The sequence below is a fragment of the Momordica charantia genome, unplaced genomic scaffold (assembly GCF_013281855.1).
Source record: "Momordica charantia cultivar OHB3-1 unplaced genomic scaffold, Mcharantia_2.0 BLBB01000020.1, whole genome shotgun sequence".
In the NCBI taxonomy this organism is placed as follows: domain Eukaryota; kingdom Viridiplantae; phylum Streptophyta; class Magnoliopsida; order Cucurbitales; family Cucurbitaceae; genus Momordica; species Momordica charantia.
This window is the reverse complement of record NW_028275176.1, coordinates 15598-37977: the sequence shown is the minus strand read 5'-3', so window position 1 is coordinate 37977 and position 22380 is coordinate 15598. Positions and strand designations below refer to the sequence as shown.

The 22380-nt window shown below is 35.2% G+C and overlaps 1 protein-coding gene, 3 long non-coding RNA genes and 1 pseudogene across 5 annotated transcripts; 2 read left to right on the top strand and 3 right to left on the bottom strand.

Annotated features, from left to right (window-relative positions):
• Positions 1-4483: 4483 nt before the first annotated feature.
• Positions 4484-5595, bottom strand: LOC148207944 (uncharacterized). Of its 2 annotated transcripts, none has more exons than XR_015787562.1 (2): positions 5030-5595; positions 4484-4988 (listed from the first exon to the last, which is right to left on the bottom strand). It is a non-coding gene; the product is annotated as an uncharacterized LOC148207944 (long non-coding RNA). The 2 variants fall into 2 exon arrangements; XR_015787563.1 differs by having other exon boundaries at positions 4484-4799.
• A 138-nt stretch (positions 5596-5733) lies between these two features.
• Positions 5734-6880, top strand: LOC148207943 (uncharacterized). Its single transcript, XR_015787564.1, has 2 exons — positions 5734-6348; positions 6451-6880. It is a non-coding gene; the product is annotated as an uncharacterized LOC148207943 (long non-coding RNA).
• A 4636-nt stretch (positions 6881-11516) lies between these two features.
• On the top strand, positions 11517-13030 carry LOC148207942 (uncharacterized; annotated as a pseudogene).
• Positions 13031-19128: 6098 nt separating this feature from the next.
• LOC148207940 (uncharacterized) lies at positions 19129-22131 on the bottom strand. The gene is made up of 2 exons (XM_088118186.1): positions 21768-22131; positions 19129-19410 (listed from the first exon to the last, which is right to left on the bottom strand). Exons 1-2 carry the CDS (start codon positions 21895-21897, stop codon positions 19148-19150), a joined length of 393 nt encoding a protein of 130 aa, XP_087974312.1. The 5' UTR covers positions 21898-22131; the 3' UTR covers positions 19129-19147.
• LOC148207941 (uncharacterized) lies at positions 20299-21719 on the bottom strand. Its single transcript, XR_015787560.1, has 2 exons — positions 21651-21719; positions 20299-21499 (listed from the first exon to the last, which is right to left on the bottom strand). It is a non-coding gene; the product is annotated as an uncharacterized LOC148207941 (long non-coding RNA).
• Positions 22132-22380: the final 249 nt, after the last annotated feature.

Sequence of the window (22380 nt, the reverse complement as noted above, 5' to 3'; positions counted from 1 at the left end):
TAAAAACCAAATGCACTAAAAAGTCTTAAGAAACTTCCAACTTCCGTGCCTTAAGTTTTGCAGCAACATTTGACATTTGCATTATGTATTCCCTTATGTTTCCTTTACCAACGTATCTTGAAGAGGTGAGTTTTACCATAAGGGTACTCACTTCACCCTTATCGTTTTTTGTAAAGTACTACTCCATTTTCTTTAGAAAACATTTGGCATTTGTTCACTCAACAATAGAACCTCTGAGCATGGGAGTAAGTCAAAGAACTATAAGTTATTTCGAATTACCTGGATCTATGAGAAGATATTCCCAATTTACTGTAGTAGAATCTATGTGGTTTGAGTCTTCCTTAGTTATGCAGCTTAGACCAAATATGAGGACTGATTCTAGGGTTTCCCATAATCCCATAGGGTTAACGGGTCGGTATCTACCCAACAGGTCACACCACTAATTGGAAGTTTATGGATCTTAATTAAACCACTTATTTTCCCCTGAATAGCAATACCTACAATTTACAAGAAATTGTTACCCATTTAAGGAATTAATTTAATTAATTCCAACAGACCAAACTTCGACTGTGGTTACGGGCAAACGTTTTGATCCGTGTCTTGTAGGGAAGCTTCTTGCAAACAGAGTTATATCCAGTGAGGTTTCAAGGAAGACTTTCGTGGAGAGTTCATTAGCTATGGAACATATTTGGAGGAAATTTGTTTCTTTTTTGTTTTAGAAAAGAGTGCTTACATATGAAGATTTTGAAGATGGGTCCATGGTCTTTTGATAAATCTCTCATTATTTTGAAACTGTCACAAAGGATGATTAAACCATCTGATATGGAGTTCAAATTTGTGACTATATAGATTCTTTTTTATTACTTACCTCTGGTATGTATGAATAAAACAATGAGGATTCGCCTGGGCAATGCTACCGATGTTTTCGAAGATGTAGATTGTGACGAGGAAGGTTTCTACTAGGTGAAAGTATGAGTATTAAAGTCTGGATTAACATTACCAAGCCAATTTGAAGAGGTATCAAGATTAAAATTAGCAAAAGCTACGAGCCAACATTTATTGAGAGCATCCATGAAAATATTATGCTGGAATACTCGTGTGTTGGGGAATTCACGAACATCTATACTATATTAAAAAGGGAGGATATTGAAAAAACAAATTTTAAACAATTTTGTCATTTATCAAATTTTTATATTTTACTAAACATACCTTTTTAATTTTAATAATTTTAATTAATAAAAATATCAATGTTATGGATGTGAATAGTCTCAATACAACAAGTTTTGTTTATTTATTTCTAACCATTTATGATTTTACTTTAATTTGAATTAATAATGTAATTAAAAGTGTTGGAATCTCAAAAGTTTCCAACTTCATCTCCTACGTATATTTATATGAAGTTCCTCTCTATTTTTTTTGTTGCAACAATTTAACTCTCTCTTAATTTGTTTCTTTTTATTTATTGATTTCTTCTTCTAAATTTTATAGATTTAACAAGACTATATTGCACAGTGACCTAACACATTGTGATTTGAGTATCTCAATTTATAGAAGTTTTAAGACTGTTATTTATAGTTTGGTTTCATACATATCAATCAAAGATGGACAATCTTTGAGAAATGTTTTTTGAAACATAGGTATGAATCCCTGCTATAAGTGTTTATAACTTATTTTACAATAAGTATTATTATTATTTTTATTTAAGAAGTTCATAAATGGTGATAATTCTGAATTTTAATTTTTACTGAGTTTTTTAATTTATCTATGTAATATGAATTACTCATTAATTCTCTCCTACTAATATTGATAAATAATTCAATTGTCTTTGTTTTTTGAGTTCTCTTTTGAAAAAAAATGACATATTTGAGCTATAGGAATATTTTGTTTAAAATAATACAAAAATATTTTGAACTAATTATTTAAAATATTATCAATAATTAGATAATAAGATGGTTTAATTTAAATTCTAAAGTCTATTTTCTCATTAATTATAAATTTATAATAACTCATTAAAATTAATATAATCAATTAAGAGTGGATTGAGAATAAATATGATACGAGTAGTATATTATATATATATATATTTTTTTTTTCTTTTTTTGATAAGTTCATAATGCTAAAAATTAGAAGAAAAAAAGTTTAATAAAATTTTTATTAAGTAAAATATAAATCGTTGGAAACTTAACTCTTAATAAATAAAATTTTAAATGCACCAAGTCAAATGTGTGAAATTTAGAAACGTTGAATATGAAAAGTTTTGTCATTCACTCTTTTGAAATATTTTATCCTTACTTATATTTAACTATAAAGCTTTAATAATTGAGTTTAAATTTCAAAAGTTTTATGATTTTTTCACTCTCTATAACTATAAAGTGATTTTTTCTTCCAAATATTATTTCACCAACATAATTGAATTATTTATAGACATTTTTATACTATGATTCTTTTGTCAATAAATAGTGATATTGTTTAATCTTTTATTGGTGAAATTTTTTTAAGAAAAATAATGTGTATTACATGTGGTAACACACTAGTTCATATATGTGCCTGATGTAATGGATGTAATGGATCGCATAAATCTTCGATATTATTTATTATGGAAACAAAGAGTAATATGGTTCTCAAGACATTGTCTTCTACCTACAAGAAGCTTAGCTGTTAACCTCTGAAATACTAGCCATCCAGGACGACATGTGTTTAGCAAAGATGATGAATTTGAGTTTGCATCGCGAAATACATGACTTTAAAACAAAAACCAAATTTTGGGATATGTATAATTAGGGTTTTGTTTGTTTTACAATTATTTTGTTTTAAATTATTATATTATAGGAATATGTCCATCATGTGGTAGGTAATTAAGAATTACTTTCCAAATATAGAGAAAATTTAGATGATAGTATTTTTCTTAAATTATGGTCTTTTAAAATAAAATTAAGAAAAACAAAGGGATATTGGTGGGAAGTTGCAGGGCTATAATTTTTAAATTCAAAAGATAAAATAAAAATAAAAAATAAAAAATAAAAAAAAAAATAAAAGAGGAAGTGGGGAAGGGCTGCCCCTCCCAAATTTAACCAAAAAAAAACAAAGGGAAGTCAGCAAAGACGTGGCTCCATTTGCGCCACGTCAGGCAGAAGTCGTAGCCAATGACTGCGACTTTAGTGAAATCGCGGTCAATGACCGCGATTTCGACATAAATCGCAGCCTATCCCTGCGATTTATCTACCCTAATTTTGTAATTACTTTGAAACCTACCTTAGATTTGTCATTTGTTTTTAAAAAATAATTATTTAAAAAAAAATCCTTTGAGAGGGAAAAAATAAATAAATATATATATATATATATATATATATTTTCAAATTAAATCTCAACCATTCATTTTTAACCTTTTAAAATCTAATGATCCACGTTGATTTTAGTTTCAAACCAATTTCAAATCATTCTCCTCCCTATTTCATCATCCTTCTTCTCTCATAATTTACACGACAATTTTCTCAATAATTCCTCAATGTTTCTTCTCTCCAAAGCTTCAATGTTTCTTTGAATTCTTGTGAGAGATTTATTTTTAGAGAGATCTTTGAACTATCCAATTTTATTTTCTCTTAGCCATTAGAGGGCTTTATTTTTTAAGATTTTTTCTTACAAAATTTGTGAATTAAATTTGTATATCCATTCTTTGAGTGAGTTTGTAAGCTTGTTATTCAAAATTTCAATTCTTTGTAAGAGTTGCTCTTGAACCCGAAAAAGAGCGTTGTAACAGTTTGATCTTGAACTATAAAAAGAATCCGGGTTTGTTCTTGCTCTATAAAAAAGAACATTGTACCGATTGGACTCTAAGCCGTGGAAAGAGTCATGTACTTCAATCGAATATCAAGAGGAGCTTGGGGAATTAATTTTATATTATTATAAATTGCATGAAATTAATTGTTACAATTTCCGAGATTTAGAACTTTTTAACAAGGCTCTCATGGCAAAGCAACTCTGACGGTTCATCCAATCCCCTAATTTGTTTGTGTCAAAAGTTATAAGTGGTATTTATGTGACCGAAAGCTCTCTGTTGGAAGCCGATTATGGGACTCAATCCTCATATTTTTGGAAAGGTATGGTCTGGTGTAGGGATCTTTTAAAATTGGGACTTAGAAAGGTGGTAGGGAATGGAGCAACTATCGTTATTTTTTAGGATCCTTAGGTCCCTAGAGAATCCACCTTTAGATTGATCTCTCCGAACCCGAATCCTATCTGGAAGCCTTGGGTAGCAGCATTCATAGATGACCATAAGCAGTGGGATTTGAGGAAATCAGGAGAGGTGATAGGTGAGGCCGATATTGAAGAAATTGAGAAAATTCCTATTACTCTTGTGGAGGTGGCAGACAGATGAACATGGCACTATAATAGGAATGTCATGTACTCAGTTAAAAACGGCTATATAATTGCAATGAGAAACAAATTACTCAGGAATTCAACAAGTGATAACAATCAGGAGGAATGGTGGAAATCCTTTTGGAAAATTCCATTGCCCCCAAGATCAAAGTGTTCTTACGAAAAACATGTCATGATATAATCCTGGTTACGTCAAATCTAAGGAGAAAAGGGATGAATGTCTTATCGATTTGTCCAGTTTGTGCGAGAAGGGAAGAATATGTGGCTCATGCTCTTGTTGGATGTAAGCGCTCAAAGCAGGTCTGGCAGAGGATTATCCTGTCCCTAGAGATTCAAAGCAGTTTTCATGGTTGTTTTCGTGATTGCTGGGCTGAGTGGATGAAGATTTTATAAACATCATAATTAACTATTGTTGGGATCACCTGTTGGGCCATTTGGAATGACATAAACGCTATTTCAAATCACAAATTGGTTCCAGATGTGACAAAAAGGCAGATTGGATTTTCAAATATGCAAATGAATACTCAAAGACCTTAAAGAGTAGTGTGCAAGATAAAAATGCGATGTTACCTTGGAAGAATGTAGTGTGCAAGATAAAAATGCGAGATTACCTTGGAAGAATGTAGTGTGCAAGATAAAAATGCGAGATTACCTTGGAAGAATGTGTGGACTCCTCCTCCTTTGGATATGGTTAAAATAAACACAGACGGCGCTTGTGACAACTACAGATCGGGTATGGGGATTTTAATCAAGAACGAAAATTAGAACTTGATTGCAGCCATGGTGGATGTTCACGAATGCAGAAATCTTCTCTTGGCAGAAATTCAGGCAATTCGCGAGGCATGAGACTTGCGTTGCGTCTAGGTTTGAAGAAGATCCTGATTGAGTCTGATTCTTTGGAGACAATTAAGTTGATCTGTGAAGAAGCCGAGTGGATCAGTGAAGCGGCAAATTGGATTTCAGACATGAAAGAGCTGTCTCGCTCTTATCCTCTGATTTCTTTCCACCATATCTACAGGAAACCAGAGGACTCATTATTTGGCAATGGAAGCCCTTTAGGTTGGGTCAATGCATCTTTGGGTCTCTGATTTTCCCATTTTTCTTTGTCAGCGTATTGAAGTTGATTTTCAAAGCTTTGTAGCCTTAATGGTATCTTAAGTTTAATGAAAATTTTCGTTGTTTCAAAAAAAATTGTTAGAATTTATCGGGACTTTTAGTTGCTACATTTTAGTTCAATTACTTCATAATTATTTAGATGGTAAAATTAATTAGGTGTTTGAATTTCTAATTTATTGCTTAACTTGAGATAAATTTATTTGTTTGTAAAAAGCTTACTTATTTATTTAATTGGGTCAATCGTATAACAAAGTTTATTAAAGTTTAATTTAACCCTATTCACCCTTCGCAGGGTTGTCATACCATTCCAACAAGTGGTATTAGAGCGAGTTGTCCAACAAGAAGTGAAAATGATTTCCATCAACCGACTCCTCGCCACCATGGTTTTCTCGGTTTCGAATAGTATATGAGCGGAGCGAGAGCGACTAGAGTTTACTTCAGGAATAGAGGTTTTTGATGTAGTTGCGCACGTTTTTGCTTTTTTCATCGAGATTGGGTCGGTATTCAGCGTCAGTACAAGATCGAAAAGAATGCATAGCATTCCAAGTGAGATGTCCAAGATAAAAGGAACGAAGGGAAGAATCGACGAGCTTTTTCAGCCCCAAAACTCAGAATCAATGGAATGAATGTATCTAAGGCTATCCATGAAAAGATGAGGTAGTTAACTACCATATAAGGACTATCTTGATAGATTTCATTTGTTAGTTATGAAGAAGTTCGGCAAATTAATTTATAAGCCTTTATCTAACAAGAAGTGAAAATAGTGTTGGTTACTCGTCCCTAGGGAGTGGCTCGCCACCAAGAAAAAAAGGGGGGTCGATCTATGAAGTCCCTACGCTAAATTTTGGGGAGTAGGTAAGATCCTAGCACTATATAACTCCGTGTCGGACAGGGCAACGTAATTATTAAACTTTTACTAATGCATTATGAACTAACAAGTTTTTCCCTTTTTTTAAGGGCTATTCCCAAGCCACCCCTACCAATCAATGACCATTCCGAGGAGATCAGAGAGCTTGTTTCAGAGTTCAAGAACGACTTGTGATAAAAAGAACTCTACCCAGAAGATGCTGAGCAAAGCTGCTGGCCTAAAAAGTGGGACTGATTTGTAACATCAACTGTAGAAGAATAAGGTTCGAGTTGATGAACAGGAGAAGGCCAGGGGTTCCCTTGACGAGGCAGACGAAGTGCGGGTGTGCATCCGATGATCCAATTCAACTTGCTAGCCCAACCACGTCTCTCGATGACCTTTCGCCTTGTTGTCGTTCTTTTTTTTTTCGAATTCCCCATATTTGTCACAGTGCCTCCAACGTTAATTCTCTTCTCACTGTTGTTTTTGTTGAAGATTCGTGAATAAAAAATGTCCGAGCTCGCTTCGATTTGTTGTGCAGTTCTTTCGTACTTGTTTTTGGTGCAATTATTGGTCTCTGTAGATTTTTTGGCAGAATTTCATACTCAACCGTGCTCTTCTTCTTCTATTTGTATTCCACCAATTAGTTCTCCTCCATTGCCTCTACCAACAAATCTCGCTCCCGGGTCTTTATTGCCTCCTCCTACTTCGTCTCCACCATCATCTGAATATGTCGACATGAGTTGGGTCATGAGCAAAATAGATGAATCAGAAGGCTAATCAGAGGACGGAATAAATGGAGTTTCAGGAAATCGAAGCGTTTGTGTTTGGCTAGATTTGGGGGTGGTTTTTGTCAAAATTAGGAGTGAAAAAATCTCGGGTTGGGTCGGTTTTCGAGTAGAAAGAAAATAACTGAAATCTGTTCGGTTTGGTTTTCGATTTTTTCCTTTTTTATTTATTTAAAGGGCCTTAACTTTAAAGGCCCAATTAAAAAAATGGCCTCAAAATCTAGGTTGTGTTTGTGGCCTTTTTATATTAATAATAAAAAAAACAAAACAGAAAACATGGTGAAAAAATCTCTTTTCTTGTTTTTTTTCTTGCTTTTCTCTTTTAACTACACGGAGGGAAAAAAACTCAAAATTTCAGAGCAATTTAGATTTTATTCTTGCCCAGATTCAGAGCAAATATGAACTCCAAACCCACCACTAAGAAGATGAAAGGAAAAAATAGCAGAGGTAAAAGAAGGAAAAAATAAAGAGAAAACTCACATGTCCAAGAGAATAAATCCAAGCATCCAAACATTCTCGGCTCTCCCACACAAAATCAAGAATGCGAAGAGTCTCTCATTGACAGATCTATCTAAGACCAGAAAAGAAAAAGAAAACACACAAGCTCTCAAGTCTCAACCGATGGGAATGTTGTCAAGCGGTGGAGAAGGGTTGCCGCCGCCCGCTTGAGAGTGTCGCTGGAGAGGGATGTCGCCGCTGGAAGGTTGCCGCTGGAGAGGGTTGTCGTTATAGAAGGGGGGGGGAGGGGAGAGGGTACGAGTGGGTTGTGAGTGGGAAGGGGTGAGGCGGTGCATGTAGTTCTTTATAGATAGGTCAAAAACAAAACAAACAACCGAAACCGAATCGAAATTTTATTTTTAGTTCGGTTCGGATAAAAATTTTATAAATCGAACCGACCCGAACAGTAACAGTTCGGTTTGGGTTTTTGTTTGGTTTCTTTCGCCCCTAAATGGTAAAAAAAAAGTAAAGAAATCATTGCAAATTCAAATAAAAAAATCAAAATCAAAATTTTGTGCAGTTGATTTTTTTTAATTTGGTTTTGATTGTTTTTATTTGCAATTTCTAATTTAAATATTTTATTTTAAATTGTTTTTTTCCATGAAGATTTATTTTATTTTAAATAACCATCCCATAATTATTTTTTCAAAAAAGTAGTTCAACCAACAAATTAATTTTTTTAAAACATTTTTTAATCTACATTTTAAACTCTTACTACACAATGAAGAGCATTGCCATTGTCAATGATGTGCTAGAAAATTTACATTGACTAAATCATAAATGCTACTTGGAATGGGAAAGTGTGGAAAATTGGGATCAAAAGGAATGATAAAAGGGGCATGTCCACGATGAAGATTGATGATGATCAAAGAATTAATGAAAGAGAATAAGGGAGTATAAATACAGAGATCAAGAGATGATGTTTGTTCACACGAAATTTCCGGAGAAATTATATTTCGTGGAGTTGAACTTTTATATTTGTAGTATGTGTTGTATAGTGGATTCAATCTCTAATCTTTATCCTCTGATTCTTTCTCTTGAACTTGATGTGAAGATTGAAATGCTTGTTCTTGAATTTGGATCGAAGTTATATGTTCTTCGAAAGTTTTCAAGTTTTCAAGTGTTCAAAGTCTTCAAGTTGGTCTTCGAATCTTCAAGTCTTCAGAGAGTCTTCAATTTGGTGTGAATTCTCTCAATTCTGAAATTCTGAACTTTTTAACCTCCAAAATGATTGAGGTTTCCTCTATTTATAGAGGTTTCCATAGGCTTTGGTGGGTCATTGGGCTTGGGTAATTTTGGGTCAAGCCCAATTCTTTAAATGGATTTATTTAAATTTAAATATTAATCCATAAATTGGATTTTGGGCCAAGATTGTGAACCAAATCGATTCCAAGCCCAATACTCATATGACCCAATTACATATTTTAATTGTCAAATTATCTTTAATTTTAATTTAGGGTTAATATATAATTAATCCCTAAATAAAATAGATAATGACGTGGCCGTTTATGATTGGCCCAAATTTTTTGGTTCTACAAATGCCCCTTTTTCGAAATTTATGCCAAATATAATTGTGGCTGAATTTCGAAAATATTGTGCGATCAAAAAGATGAATTTAAGTCATAATTTTGAAAATATTAATCGTGGACCAAGATATCGTTGTAGGTCCAATTAAGAATAAATTTGCACAATTTAAAATGAGACATCTGAAATTTATCCATTGAAATTTAAATTATTTTCAGAAGTTTTTTTAACTTTGAATTTAATTTAAAAGTCTAAATATGATTCAAATTCGAATTTGGATGAATTTGAAAATTTGGAATTTATCCAACTTTAAATTGAACGCTGGATTTATAGTTCAAATTTGAATTTTGGATCAAATTTGAAAACATGAAATTTATCCAACCCAATTTAAAAGTTGGAATATAATTCGAATTCAAATTTGGGATGAATTAAAAATTTTTGAATTTATCCAACTTTAAATTAAACCCTGGATTTATGGTTCAAATTTGAATTTTGGATCAAATTTGAAAACATGAAATTTATCCAACGTAATTTAAAAGTTGGAAATTCAAATTTTGGATCAAATCTATGGTATTTATCCAATCGAATTTAAAAGTGGGAATATAATTTGAATTCAAATTTGGGATGAATTCAAAATTTTTTGAATTTATCCAACTTTAAATTAAACGCTGGATTCATGGTTCAAATTTGAATTTTTTGATCAAATTTGAAAATATGGAATTTATCCAAACCCAATTTAAAAGTCGGAATATAATTCGAATTTAAATTTGGAATGAATTAAAAAAAATTTGAATTTATCCAACTTTAAATTAAACGCTGGATATATGGTTCAAATTTGATTTTTTGGAATTTATCCAACGTAACTTAAAAGTTGGAAATATAATTCAAATTTAAATTTGAGACGAATTTGAAAATTTGGATTTAAATTTAATATCCAATCAAATTTAGAATTTGAATGAAGAATGATATTTGGACTGATTTGAGTTAAGATCCCGTCAGATTTCGATTTGATTTGAGTCAAAATTAACAATCCAATCAAATTCCCACCATAATTTGAAAAAGAAAATCATATTTGAGCTGAGATTTGTTATGGGTCAAATATAAATTAAGAATCCAATCAAATTTCCAACCATAATTTGAAAAAGAAATCATATTTGAGTTGGGATTTGATTTGTTATTCTGATTTGAACCCCAAATTGTTGCCTATAAATTGAGCCTTCTGGTGCATTTGTAGAAGCACAGCAGAAGTCGAGTGAAAAAGATGACTTCAAAATTTCTCCCATTCTTTGCTTTTTTCTTCTCTTCTTTTTTTTTTTTACTTCTCTTGTATTCAAATTTTAGAAAATATTTTTTTTCCTTTTTTTTCAACTTAAAAGTATTTCTCCCAACAATTTCTATTAACAGTGCGTTCTTTTTTTTAGGAGCTAATTTTATTTTATCGCTTCTTCTATTGGAATTAGGATATCAAACTTTCGCGCTTCACCTAATTATCAAGGTTTGTCTTCATCTTGTTTTTTTCTTTTCTCTTTTTTGTTTGTTTTTTCCTCTCTCTTGCAGCAAAGATACTCCATGGATTTACAAGACCACCTAATTTGGTGAAGTATCTCTCACGGTTACCATCCTTTCGGGGATGACGCCTATATAGGGATATCATCCGGCTCACACATACTCGCAGGACAAGGCCACCTAATTTGGTGAAGTATTCCTCACGGCTACCATCCTTTTGGGGATGACGCCTATATAGGGATATTGTCCGGCTCACACATACTCGCGGGACAAGGCCACCTAATTTGGTGAAGTATCCCTCATGGCTACCATCCTTTCGGGGATGACGCCTATATAGGGATATTGTCCGGCTCACACATACTCGCGGGACAAGGCCACCTAATTTGGTGAAGTATCCCTCACGGCTACCACCCTTTCGGGGATGACGCCTATATAGGGATATCGTCCGGCTCACACATACTCGCGGGACAATGCCACCTAATTTGGTGAAGTATTCCTCATGGCTACCATCCTTTCGGGGATGACGCCTATATAGGGATATCGTCCGACTCACACATACTCGCGGGACAAGGCCACCTAATTTGGTGAAGTATCCCTTACGGCTACCATCCTTTCGGGGATGACGCCTATATAGGAATAGCATCCGGCTCACACATACTCGAGGGACAAGGCCACCTAATTTGGTGAAGTATCCCTCACGGCTACCATCCTTTCGGGGATGACGCCTACATAGGGATATCGAAACGTTTACATATTATTTCTTGTCATTGCAATAAATCATTTTTTTTTCTTATATTCTCTCTTTAACTCGTTTTGTTTTAATTATTCATTTCTCTTTATTATTTGTGTTTTGCAGAACCATGATATATTTCACGAGACATTTTATCTCTGATAAAAAACATCTTGCTATCTTGGCACATAAAGATCAATCCATAAAAAGTGGGATTCTCTTTCCAGTGGAAGAACCAAAGTCAGGTCGCCTTTCAGGGTCGTTGCCTCAATTAGATGATCCCGCTTTTCTTTCTGAATGGTCTGTGGAGAAGCATTTGAGTGATGATTTTTCAACTAAAATATGGATTTTGCAATCTCCAATTCATAACGAGGTTCCGGATCATGAGCTAGGCTTAAAATTTGGACGTCGCATAATGAATAATAAAGCGCAATGGGGGCCTGCATTGAAGTTTCCTGGTGAGTTTTATTATATTACTTACTATTGGGAATGGCTAGAGGCCGTGGTTGCTCGTAGCGAAAAGACCCTTCGCGAAGCTCACATATTTGATGCAATAGTGGCTTCCCTATATACGTATGATCGTAACAACGATGTCGTTCGAGCCTTTTGCGAGGCTTGGTGTCCCTCAACAAATACTTTACATACTTCTGCCGGTGAACTATCTATCTCTCTATGGGATTTGTGGAAATTCGGAGGTCTTCCTATTATAGGAAAATTCTATGAAGAAGTCATTCCTAGCCGTAAAGAACTAACCGAATCGGGTAGGCAAGGCAGATATCTCCCAAAAAGTTGTGAGTACCTTTTTAAAGTGTACTACGGTTTGGCCTCTAAAAGAAATGGTCACTCTCATGTTGCCACCAGTTCCTGGATTTCCTTCTGGTTCAAGGGTGAACTCAAGTATATTAAGCCTCCTCCTCAAAAGCCAAAGAAGACAACTCGTCCTCGTTCAACCCATAATCCTACAGGCGTTTTTTCAAAGCTCGTGATTGGTCAAGTAAGGAGAAATGCTTGTTCCAGGAACATAATATAGACTATGAGTGGAGAGAAAAAACATATCTAGCTGCCTTCATATCCTGTTGGTTATGTTGCTTCGTGTTTCCTTACAAAAACCTCAACTTTCTTCGTCCAGGAGTTTTTAAAATCGCTAGCTTAATGGCCGAGGGAAACACTTTCAGCCTTGCCATCCCGGTCTTGGCTAATATATATCACGGATTACGTCAGATCTTAAAGGCCTCTGAGCCAGTTGTAGGTTTGGAAGCTTGCATTCTCATGCATTATATTCATGGTTGGTTGGCCCACTACTTCAACACACATTACAAAACACCTGGAGAGATCCCAGGCCCCCGGATGGTTGAGTTTTCAGGTGAAGGTGGCTCTATATACTTAAAAAATGCGACAGCTCGTGAGTTGATTCATAAAGGTAAGTCCATAGCATGGCATGTAAACGTTCAATCCAGGAATCAGAATGAACTTTTAGTGGATGATGGCAATTTGTCATTCGCACAATGTTCCTATTTCTCAAGCCTTGGAACTTGTGACCTATCATTACGATGCGGGGACTCAATGGTTATTGAATCATACAACCCTCACCGATTTGATCGCCAGTTTGGCTTCTATCAGGACATACCTTTTTTTTTTTTTTAAGAAATGGCCCCTTTAGTTACTTTGGACAACGTCTTATATCATTGGAGAGTTTGCACTCGAACTAATACATCGTCAAAAGTGTTCCTTCCGGCTCGTACATTAAATCCACATGAACAAGTCACTGCTCAATACAAAAGCTGGTGGTCTAGCAAACATGGGGATTACCTCGAGAAAGGTATATCAAAGTTGGTGAATAGTGCTCTTCCTCCTTCACCACAACTTAAATCTCCAAAACATAAAGGAGGTAATAAAAGAGAAAAAGACATAAGACTAATTGAGGATAAAGTCTCTGCTCCAACACCAGATGTTAGCGAACATACTGAAGAGAGCCAGGACAGTAATGGCGACCGTCATTGGAAGCGAACCAAGAGATCCAAGAAATCTTCCCACATTGACGATCAATTTTTTGATGGCTTTTCCAGCACCTCTCAGATTCCTGACAACGTCGAAGCATTGGTGAGTGGTTCCTTTTCCTTTAGTTCTTACTCTTCTTGCTTTTCCTTTATTGTCACGTCTTCTAATTTGCCTCATTTCTTTTTATAGCTACCTCTGGAGGATTTCATCGAAAAAGTGGACGAAGAGCATAGTGGAGAGTCGATGATGAGTCCAGATGGTTTTGAATCTTCCATAAAACATATTGAAAGTTCCAATACCTCTATAGTTGAGAAGATAACTTCCCCACCTCTTCCTATTATGGTCAATACTCCTCAACTAGCTCAGAATAAAGCACCAGTTGCAAACCCTAAGATCTTTCATTACTCTGTTGAAAATGTAATCTCTAATTTCGCCCAGCAAGCAGCTATGGCTATGTGGGAAGACATACAAGAGAAGATTGTTCGTACCCCCCTTGAGAATGTTGCTGATCTAAAAAACGAAGTACATAAAATATTCGGCTGGATCTCCAACACTCGAACAGGTAACTTAACATCTCTCCAGGCATTCGTGGACGGCTACTTCCAAAAGGTTGAAAGATATAATAATCTAGAGTCCTCATTTTCTACTCAACTAACCAAGGTTCGTCAACTAGAAGAGATGAGAACTAATTTGAAGAAATCATTACTGGATGAAGATCTCATACTCGGAGAGCAGCATGCGCTCCAAGAGCGATTCAATAAATTGGCCTCAAGAATCGATGAGCATGAGGCTGAGCTTAAAGCTATGAAGACTGAAGTTGAGACGCTTTCCTGTTTAATTTCTGAGAAAGCAAATGATCTGGACAAACATAGGGTTGAAACCTCTACGATACGTGACGAGATAAGTAGTATGGAATACACCACTATTACCAATGAAACAAATGTGAGATCTCTCGAAGGAATTCGTAATGCTTTGGAAAGCGCACGCCAAGAGCTGAAAGAGTTCAAGTGGAAGCCCTGATTTTTTTATTATATATTTTTTTTGCTTTTATAATCTCATGTAGAGACATTTCATTTGCAAATTTATTAGCTAGTGACATATTAATGTACTTAGCATTGTTTCTTTGGTTTAATAAAATTCTTGAATTTTGTTTACACATTTTTTTTATTTTTTGATGAGATTGAACTTAAAATTTTCTTTAAGCTCCCTACGTACCCTCCCGATGAAAGGAATCAAGTCATAACGTAGTTCAAATACAAGATTTTTTTTTTGGGCCGTTCACCTTTTAAACTCATGCGGGCCAGGAGTATCATGTAGTTTAGACTCTTACGATAAGAAGTGTTGTATTTCAAATGCTCTCATTTTCATCACAATTTCTATATCCTCCATTTTCAGGATTGGTTGAGATGAAAAGCTTTTGTTTTACTTTTAAGGAACCTTCTGTATTTATGAGAATGGAGAATTTTCTTTTCATAAGTGAAGGAACAATGCTGTAAATTTTCTTCTCATCATTCACTTCATCAGATGATTTTGCTTCCACGGTCTTCATCATTCTTTCGTATTGATCGTTTGACACTTCAAGACGATCAAAAATAGATTTCAAATATTGATTTTTCTTTGACGTGGAGATGCTTAGCCTTTGAAATACTGAAGATCGAATGGGGATGTATGTAACACATTGACTTTCCTCTTTTGCAGTGGTCATACTCATCCTCTGAAAGACTGAAAGTCGAGTAGCTGAAGGCTTGATGCGATCGAATACAGAAGTCATTTGCTCAGTTATTTTAGAGTTGTCAATTTCTTCCACATTTACGTAATGTGAACTTGCCAGATTTTCTTTCTTCTTTTTGATATAGAATAATTTTTTTGGGGAGAATTTTTTTAAGGTCGCCGATATCTGGGGTCGAAATGAGTCTTTATTTTCTTTCCTCTCTGATTTAGGCTTCCTTGAATCCTTCTTTCCTTGGTGTTCATGCTCTTTGCTGAGCATAGATGACTTCTTCTGAGCAAAACTTTGTTTTTGTTTCTTCTGACGAGTCACAGTAGCCCAATTTTCCTCTCCCTGATCAACAGATTTGACAACATCTTTAATGACATTTCTTGAAGTCTTCCATTGAGAGCGAACAGATATAGGCTTCAACGTTCCAAATTGGATCAAGTCTATCCCCTTATTGTAGAATAGACTTTGAGGTGTTTGGCTGCCTATATTTGTTGTTACTGCATCGTGATTTGATTGAGCTATTTCATTGAAATCCAACTCAATCTTTCCTTCTCGAGCTAAATTTAGGAAACTCTCTTTTATGACAAAACATTTTTCCACTGGATGACTGATAACTCGGTGGTACTTGCAATGTTTTGGATTATCAACTTTACCCATTTCTTCTGGCCGTATACACTCAGGAAGTACTATCAGTCGTGTTTTCAGTAGTTGTTCCAACATATAAGGGATATCGGAATCAGGAAAAGGATAGACATTTTCTTGTCTTTCCTTCAAGCTTAGCCATCTTTCAAGCTGTTCCCAACTCTTGATCGTTTCAGGCTCGAGATCAGTATACCAGTCAAAGGCGTTTCCCTTTAACGTTCTGACGAACTGCTTGACCAATTGATCGCCTCTTGTACCAGCATTCTCACAAGTTTCGACGAAGTGAGCAATATGTTGTTTGGGATTGTCCTTCCCATCGAAATGTTGGAATTTTGGAGGTTGGTATCCAACAGGCATTCTCAGATCATTAATCCTCTTAGTATATGGCTTAGAATACAAGAGGGAGCTTTGAGAAGATCCGTCGTATTGCGCTCTGATCGTGTTCGTGATCATATCTTGAAGCTGTTGAACAGACAGCGAAGCGATCGAAGTGGAATATTGCGATTGATTTTCTTGAGCGATAGTCTGTCCCTTGTCATTTATCTTAATAGCAAGGATTTGACTCGACTCAGCAAGATCTCTGTTTTCAATCTGATTCTTCAAGGAAGCGATTTCATAATCTCGTTCTTCCACTGTCTTCATCAATGTAGCGAGCTTCTTTTCCATTTCAGCCATTTTTTCATCCATAGTGCTTGCATGAGTCATCATAACAGAGACAATGTCAGGATTAAGATCAAATAATGGGTTATGATTAACAAGAAACTCATTTTCAATAGATGTTTCTTGCAGCATCATTACTTTGTTTGCAACAACAGGAGAAGTTTGATGTTCCCGTAGTTGGAATTCATCAGAGCAACCATAGCTGATATGACCCATATGAAGGTTACTCATGTAAGCAGCTGTTGTAGAAGCCTTTTTAAATTCCATTGATTTTCTTGAAAAACTTTAAGTCTTGAGAAAGAGATGAGAGGTAGAGATTGTCCCACTGGGCGTGCCAATTTGTTCACACGAAATTTCTGGAGAAATTATATTTCGTGGAGTTGAACTTTTATATTTGTAGTATGTGTTGTATAGTGGATTCAATCTCTAATCTTTATTCTCTGATTCTTTCTCTCGAACTTGATGTGAAGATTGAAATGCTTATTCTTGAATTTGGATCGAAGTTATATGTTATTCGAAAGTTTTCAAGTCTTCAAGTGTTCAAAGTCTTCAAGTTGGTCTTCGAATCTTCAAGTCTTCAGAGAGTCTTCAATTTGGTGTGAATTCTCTCAATTTTGAAATTCTGAACTTTTTAACCTCCAAAATGAATGAGGTCTCCTCTATTTATAGAGGTTTCCATAGGCTTTGGTGGGTCATTGGGCTTGGGTAATTTTGGGCCAAGTCCAATTCTTTAAATGGATTTATTTAAATTTAAATATTAATCCATAAATTGGATTTTGGGCCAAGATTGTGAACCAAATCGATTCCAAGCTCAATACTCATATGACCCAATTACATATTTTAATTGTCAAATTATCTTTAATTTTAATTTAGGGTCAATATATAATTAATCCCTAAATAAAATAGATAATGACGTGACCGTTTATGATTGGCCCAAATTTTTTGGTTCTACAATGTTTAATTATGTAACTAAAGACGAGATTGAATTATAAATTATCAATAAAACATAATCAAGTAACATTAAATTTTAATTTACTAACTAATATAATTTCATGTATGTATACATGATTTTGTTTCGACATTTGCATCGCGACGAAATTTCCATAAGTATATTAGTTATATATTTGGATATGATGGTTAAAAGTGATCAAGTATAAGCTAATTAAGTTACAATAATATACTTCAAAGAGGAAATAAAAATGGATGAGACTTGAAAAGCTATATATCTCGTTCATAACATTAAAGGCATTTTTTTTACACACATTCCCTCCAAGTGACTTACTATGATTGCTTATGATTATTGCTTAGGTCCCAACTAAGTAGAGTGAGAAGGGTAACCATACAAATCTGTTATTGAAAACCTCTTTAACATGTAATTTCACTTTTACCCACATGTTCAATAAATCATCTCATTTTTTTTACTAGTAACAAACACGTGCTATGCACGTAAAATTTATAGTTTTATTTTAAACTATTTAAAAAATAAAATTTAATTAAATAGTTAAAATGTTAAATACCTCGGTTATTTTCTTTCTCCATATTTATCTCATCAACATTTTCAAATTTTTTTTCTTTGAATCTAACACAAAAGTGATGTTGCATTGATCTCATCAGTCAATTTTTAGAAGCAACAATTACTTGATATTTTTCATAATTAAAATACAGCAAGCAATAATAAACAAGTTAACACGTATCTCTAAACTTATGATAGAAATAGACAAATCTTTTTAAAATTAAAATTTTAATCATATCTTTATTATTAGATATTTGGAAGTTTATAGGTTTTAATTTAAATAAAAATATGGTATTGAGTTTCAATTTAAGGCATTAACGTCGTATTTGTCTTATTAAATTTTATGGCTTTTTTTTTTGGTTTCTAATTGAAATTATAAAATTAAATTAAAAGGTAAATTTTAATATTCAAATAATACAATTTCCACTATATTTTGTACTGACAATATTTATAGTGTTAATGCTATTAATTTAATTTTATAGTTATATTTGTGGATTTTCCAGACTCAACTAATTTAAGGCCCCACTTTATTAATGAAAAGGAAATACTATTTATACAAGACCAATAAGCAAAACAGAATTAGTTTTGCTAACTAATAAATAAGAAAATTACAATAGTAACCCTAGAACCAATATGCCCTCAAACGAATGGCAAAGGCATGAGTTTGCCACGTAAAAATGCAAGACGATCAGCAGACAAAGGCTTTGTGAATAAATCTGCAGGTTGCTGAGCAGTAGGCAAGAAACATAGAGAAAGCGATTTGGAAACAACCCGTTCGCGAACAAAATGAAGATCGACCTCGATGTGTTTCGTACGCCCATGAAAGACTGGGTTACGAGCAATCTGTAAGGCAGATTGATTGTCACAAAACAGAGTATGAGGGCCAACAACAATAAACAAATCCTTCAACAGTTGAGAAATCCAAGCTAATTCAGCTGTGGTAGCAGCCAATGCCCGATACTCAGCCTCAGTGGAGCTACGAGAAACAGTGGTTTGCTTTTTAGCAACCCACGAAATAGGATTTGGCCCAAGAAAAATTACCGAGCCCGTAGTCAAACGACGATCAGCAGGATTACCAACCCAGTCTGAATCAGAGAATGCAGTGAGAAGCAACGAGCACGAACGAAAACATAAGCCCAACATCAGAGTTCCTTGAAGATAACGAAGGATGCGTTTAACAGCAGTTAACTGAACCACAGTGGGCGAATGCATGAACTAAGATACTCGGCTAACAGCAAATGAGATGTCGAGACGAGTAAAAGTCAAGTATGTAAAGCACCAACCATACTACGATAGGCAGAGGCATCTTCTGAACTACACATAGGAGAATCAACATGTAACGAGCCGGCCGAACAAGGCGTAAACAAGGCTTGAACTCAGCCATGCCAAATTTCGAGAGAAGATCTCGAGTGTACTTAGTCTGAGTGACAAAAATGCCTGAAGCCTTACGTTGAACCTCTAGACCAAGAAAATACGTCAAGCTGCCCAAATCTGTCATATTAAAAGACTGTTTTAATTGAACAACCAGTAAGTCAATGTAAGACAAATCATTCCCAGTAAGCATAACATCCTCAACATAAAGAAGAAGGTAGGTGAGAGAGCCACCAACATTCCGAACAAAGAGAGACGGATCAGACAAAGATGCAACAAAGCCAAGAGATAACAACTGAGTTGTGAAGCACTCAAACCAAGCACGGGGTGCTTGTTTGAGACCATAAAGGGACTTTGTTAAGTCGACAAACATGCTGAGGAAATTGAAGATGAACAAAGCCTTGAGGTTGTTGCATATATACTTCCTCTTGAAGAGTGCCATTAAGAAAAGCATTCTTAACGTCTAACTAATGAAGAGGCCAATTAAAGTGTGCAGCCAAAGAAAGGACAATAGAACAGTCGGCTTCTTAACAACGGGACTAAACGTCTTAGAATAATCTACATCCTCCTGATGAAACCCCTTAGCTACAAGACGAGCCTTATAACGAGCCACACTCCCATCCGGATTACGCTTTACCCGATACACCCATTTGCAGCCAATCACATTTTTATGAGAGGGTAAAGGAACTAAAGACCAAATATTCTGGTCAACAAGAGTAGTAAACTCTTCGGACATAGCCTGCTGCCATTCATTAAGTTTGGAAGCTTGAGTGTAGGACGTAGGCTCTAAAATACTGTCAACAGAAGGCTGTGCTACTAGAAAAACCCTTTTTTTAACAATACCAGGTTTTAACCTTGTTTGCATAGGATGCAAATTTGAAGAAGTAGGTACAACAGAATTTTCAGCACCATTAATCATACCATCAACAGGCAAAGTAGATGGACAACCAATATCAGAAGTGCTAATAGAGATAGAAGGCACAGTGGATGAATCAACACAAGCAGCAGTGGTATCACAAGCAACAGACATAGTGTTATCACACATAACATTTTCAGTGAAATAGTACAAACCGAATTACCACCACCAACAGATGAACCACTAGATCCACTGGAACCTTGAGAAGCAGTAGGTAACAAAAGGGGAAGAAGTGAAGATAAAAAAGAATTAGGAGGGGAAGGTGAGAAGAGGCATAAGAAGAAGGAGAAGACACAGATGCAAAAGAAAAAACAGTCTCATCAAAGACAACATGGCGAGATATATATATACGTTCAGAGACAGGGTCAAGGCACAAGTAGCCTTTATAGCCAAGAGGATAGCCAAGAAAAACACATTGCTTAGTACGAGGTTGAAGTTTATTGGTGGTATAGGGACGAAGTAGGGGATAATATGCATACCCAAAAACTCGTAAATGACCATAATCTGGATGTGTAGAGAAAAGAGTCTCATAAGGAGAACAATGATCAAGAGAGGCAGACGGAAGACGATTTATAAGGAAAATAGCACAAGCAAATGCATGGAACCAAAAACGTAGAAGAACACAAGATTTAGACAGCAAGGAGAGGGTCATTGTAACAATATGGCGGTGTTTACGTTCAACTACACCATTTTTCTCAGCGGTATGAGGACAAGAACGTTGATGTAACACACCACGAGACTCAAAATATGTACGAAGAGAATGATTAACATATTCACCACCATCATCACTTCTAAAAACTTTTAGTTTAGAAGTTAACAAGTTTTCAACAAAAGGCAGAAAACGTTGAACAACAGAGGAAACTTCAGATTTTTGTGTTAAGGGAAAAATTCAAGAATACTGAGACATATCATCCACAAAAAGAACATAATATCGATGGCCATGAATAGAAATTTCAGGGGAAGGACCCTACACATCACTATGCACAATTTCAAGTGGTAAACAAATATAAGACATAGAAAAGGAAGTTTAGTTATTTTGCCATCAAGACAGTGTTTACAAACAGAAGGAGAAAGTGAAGTAGTAGCATTCATCAATGTGAGTACAGTATTAAGAACAACATTGTTTGGATGTCCAAAACGATCATGCCAAACATAACAAAAAGATTTATTATGTAATTGGGCAGAAAAGGAAAAAGTTGGAGAAGCACAGGGCTTATAGATGGAATTTGAAGGTAATGGATAGAGACCATTGACACTAGGTCCATGGAAGAGTACACGTCCCGACACTTTGTCCTGAATGGTGAAGGAATGAGCATAAAAAAGAGACACACAGTTATTATCAAGACAAAATTTATATAGAGAGAGAAGATTGGCTGATATATTTAGGACACGAAGAAGATTGGAAAGTAGAAAGTAGAAGAACCAGTGGAAATAGAAGTAAAACCTATATGAGTGATAGGTAAGGGCTGGCCATTGCCAACAGCAATATGTGATTCACCATTGTAGTCAGAAGAAGAAACAACAATTTTGGCAAGATCTGAAGTTAAGTGCGCATTACAACCTGAATCAGATAACCAAATCTGAGAACCAGTAGGAGTAGATGGCTGATTTGGTGACGCTTTAGCAGTACAATTAGCGGCAAGAGCAGCTAAATGTGCAGGAGAATGGCGACATCTGTAATCTTGATTCATGCGGTGATAACAGTCCAATGCAGTATGACCAAAACGATGACAAATTTGGCAAACAACACGGTTAGAAGAAGTAGGCAAATCAGGCTTAGTATTCAAGAAACCACCAGAACTATTATGACCTCCAAATCTAACCGAATTAGGGTTCGAAAAATTAGGCGAACCACGACCAGCAGAAATTTGACTACGGCCACCACCGTTATGATTACGCCACCGCCATGACCACGAGGAACAAAATTAGCCATCATAGCAAGAGCTGGAGCCGTCGTTGAAATATCATCCACTTTCGATTGTTGTTCAATCGTACTTTCCTCACAATTTAGTAAGACATGAAGATCCTCAAAGGAAAGAGAGTGCGAATGAGTACGAATGGTTGTTTTGAAGACATTATACACAGATGGAAGGCCACAAGCTTATTGACCAAATCTTTAATCCGCTGAATGTAAACATCGATCGTTTCCGTAGATTTCTTGGATATATTCTGTA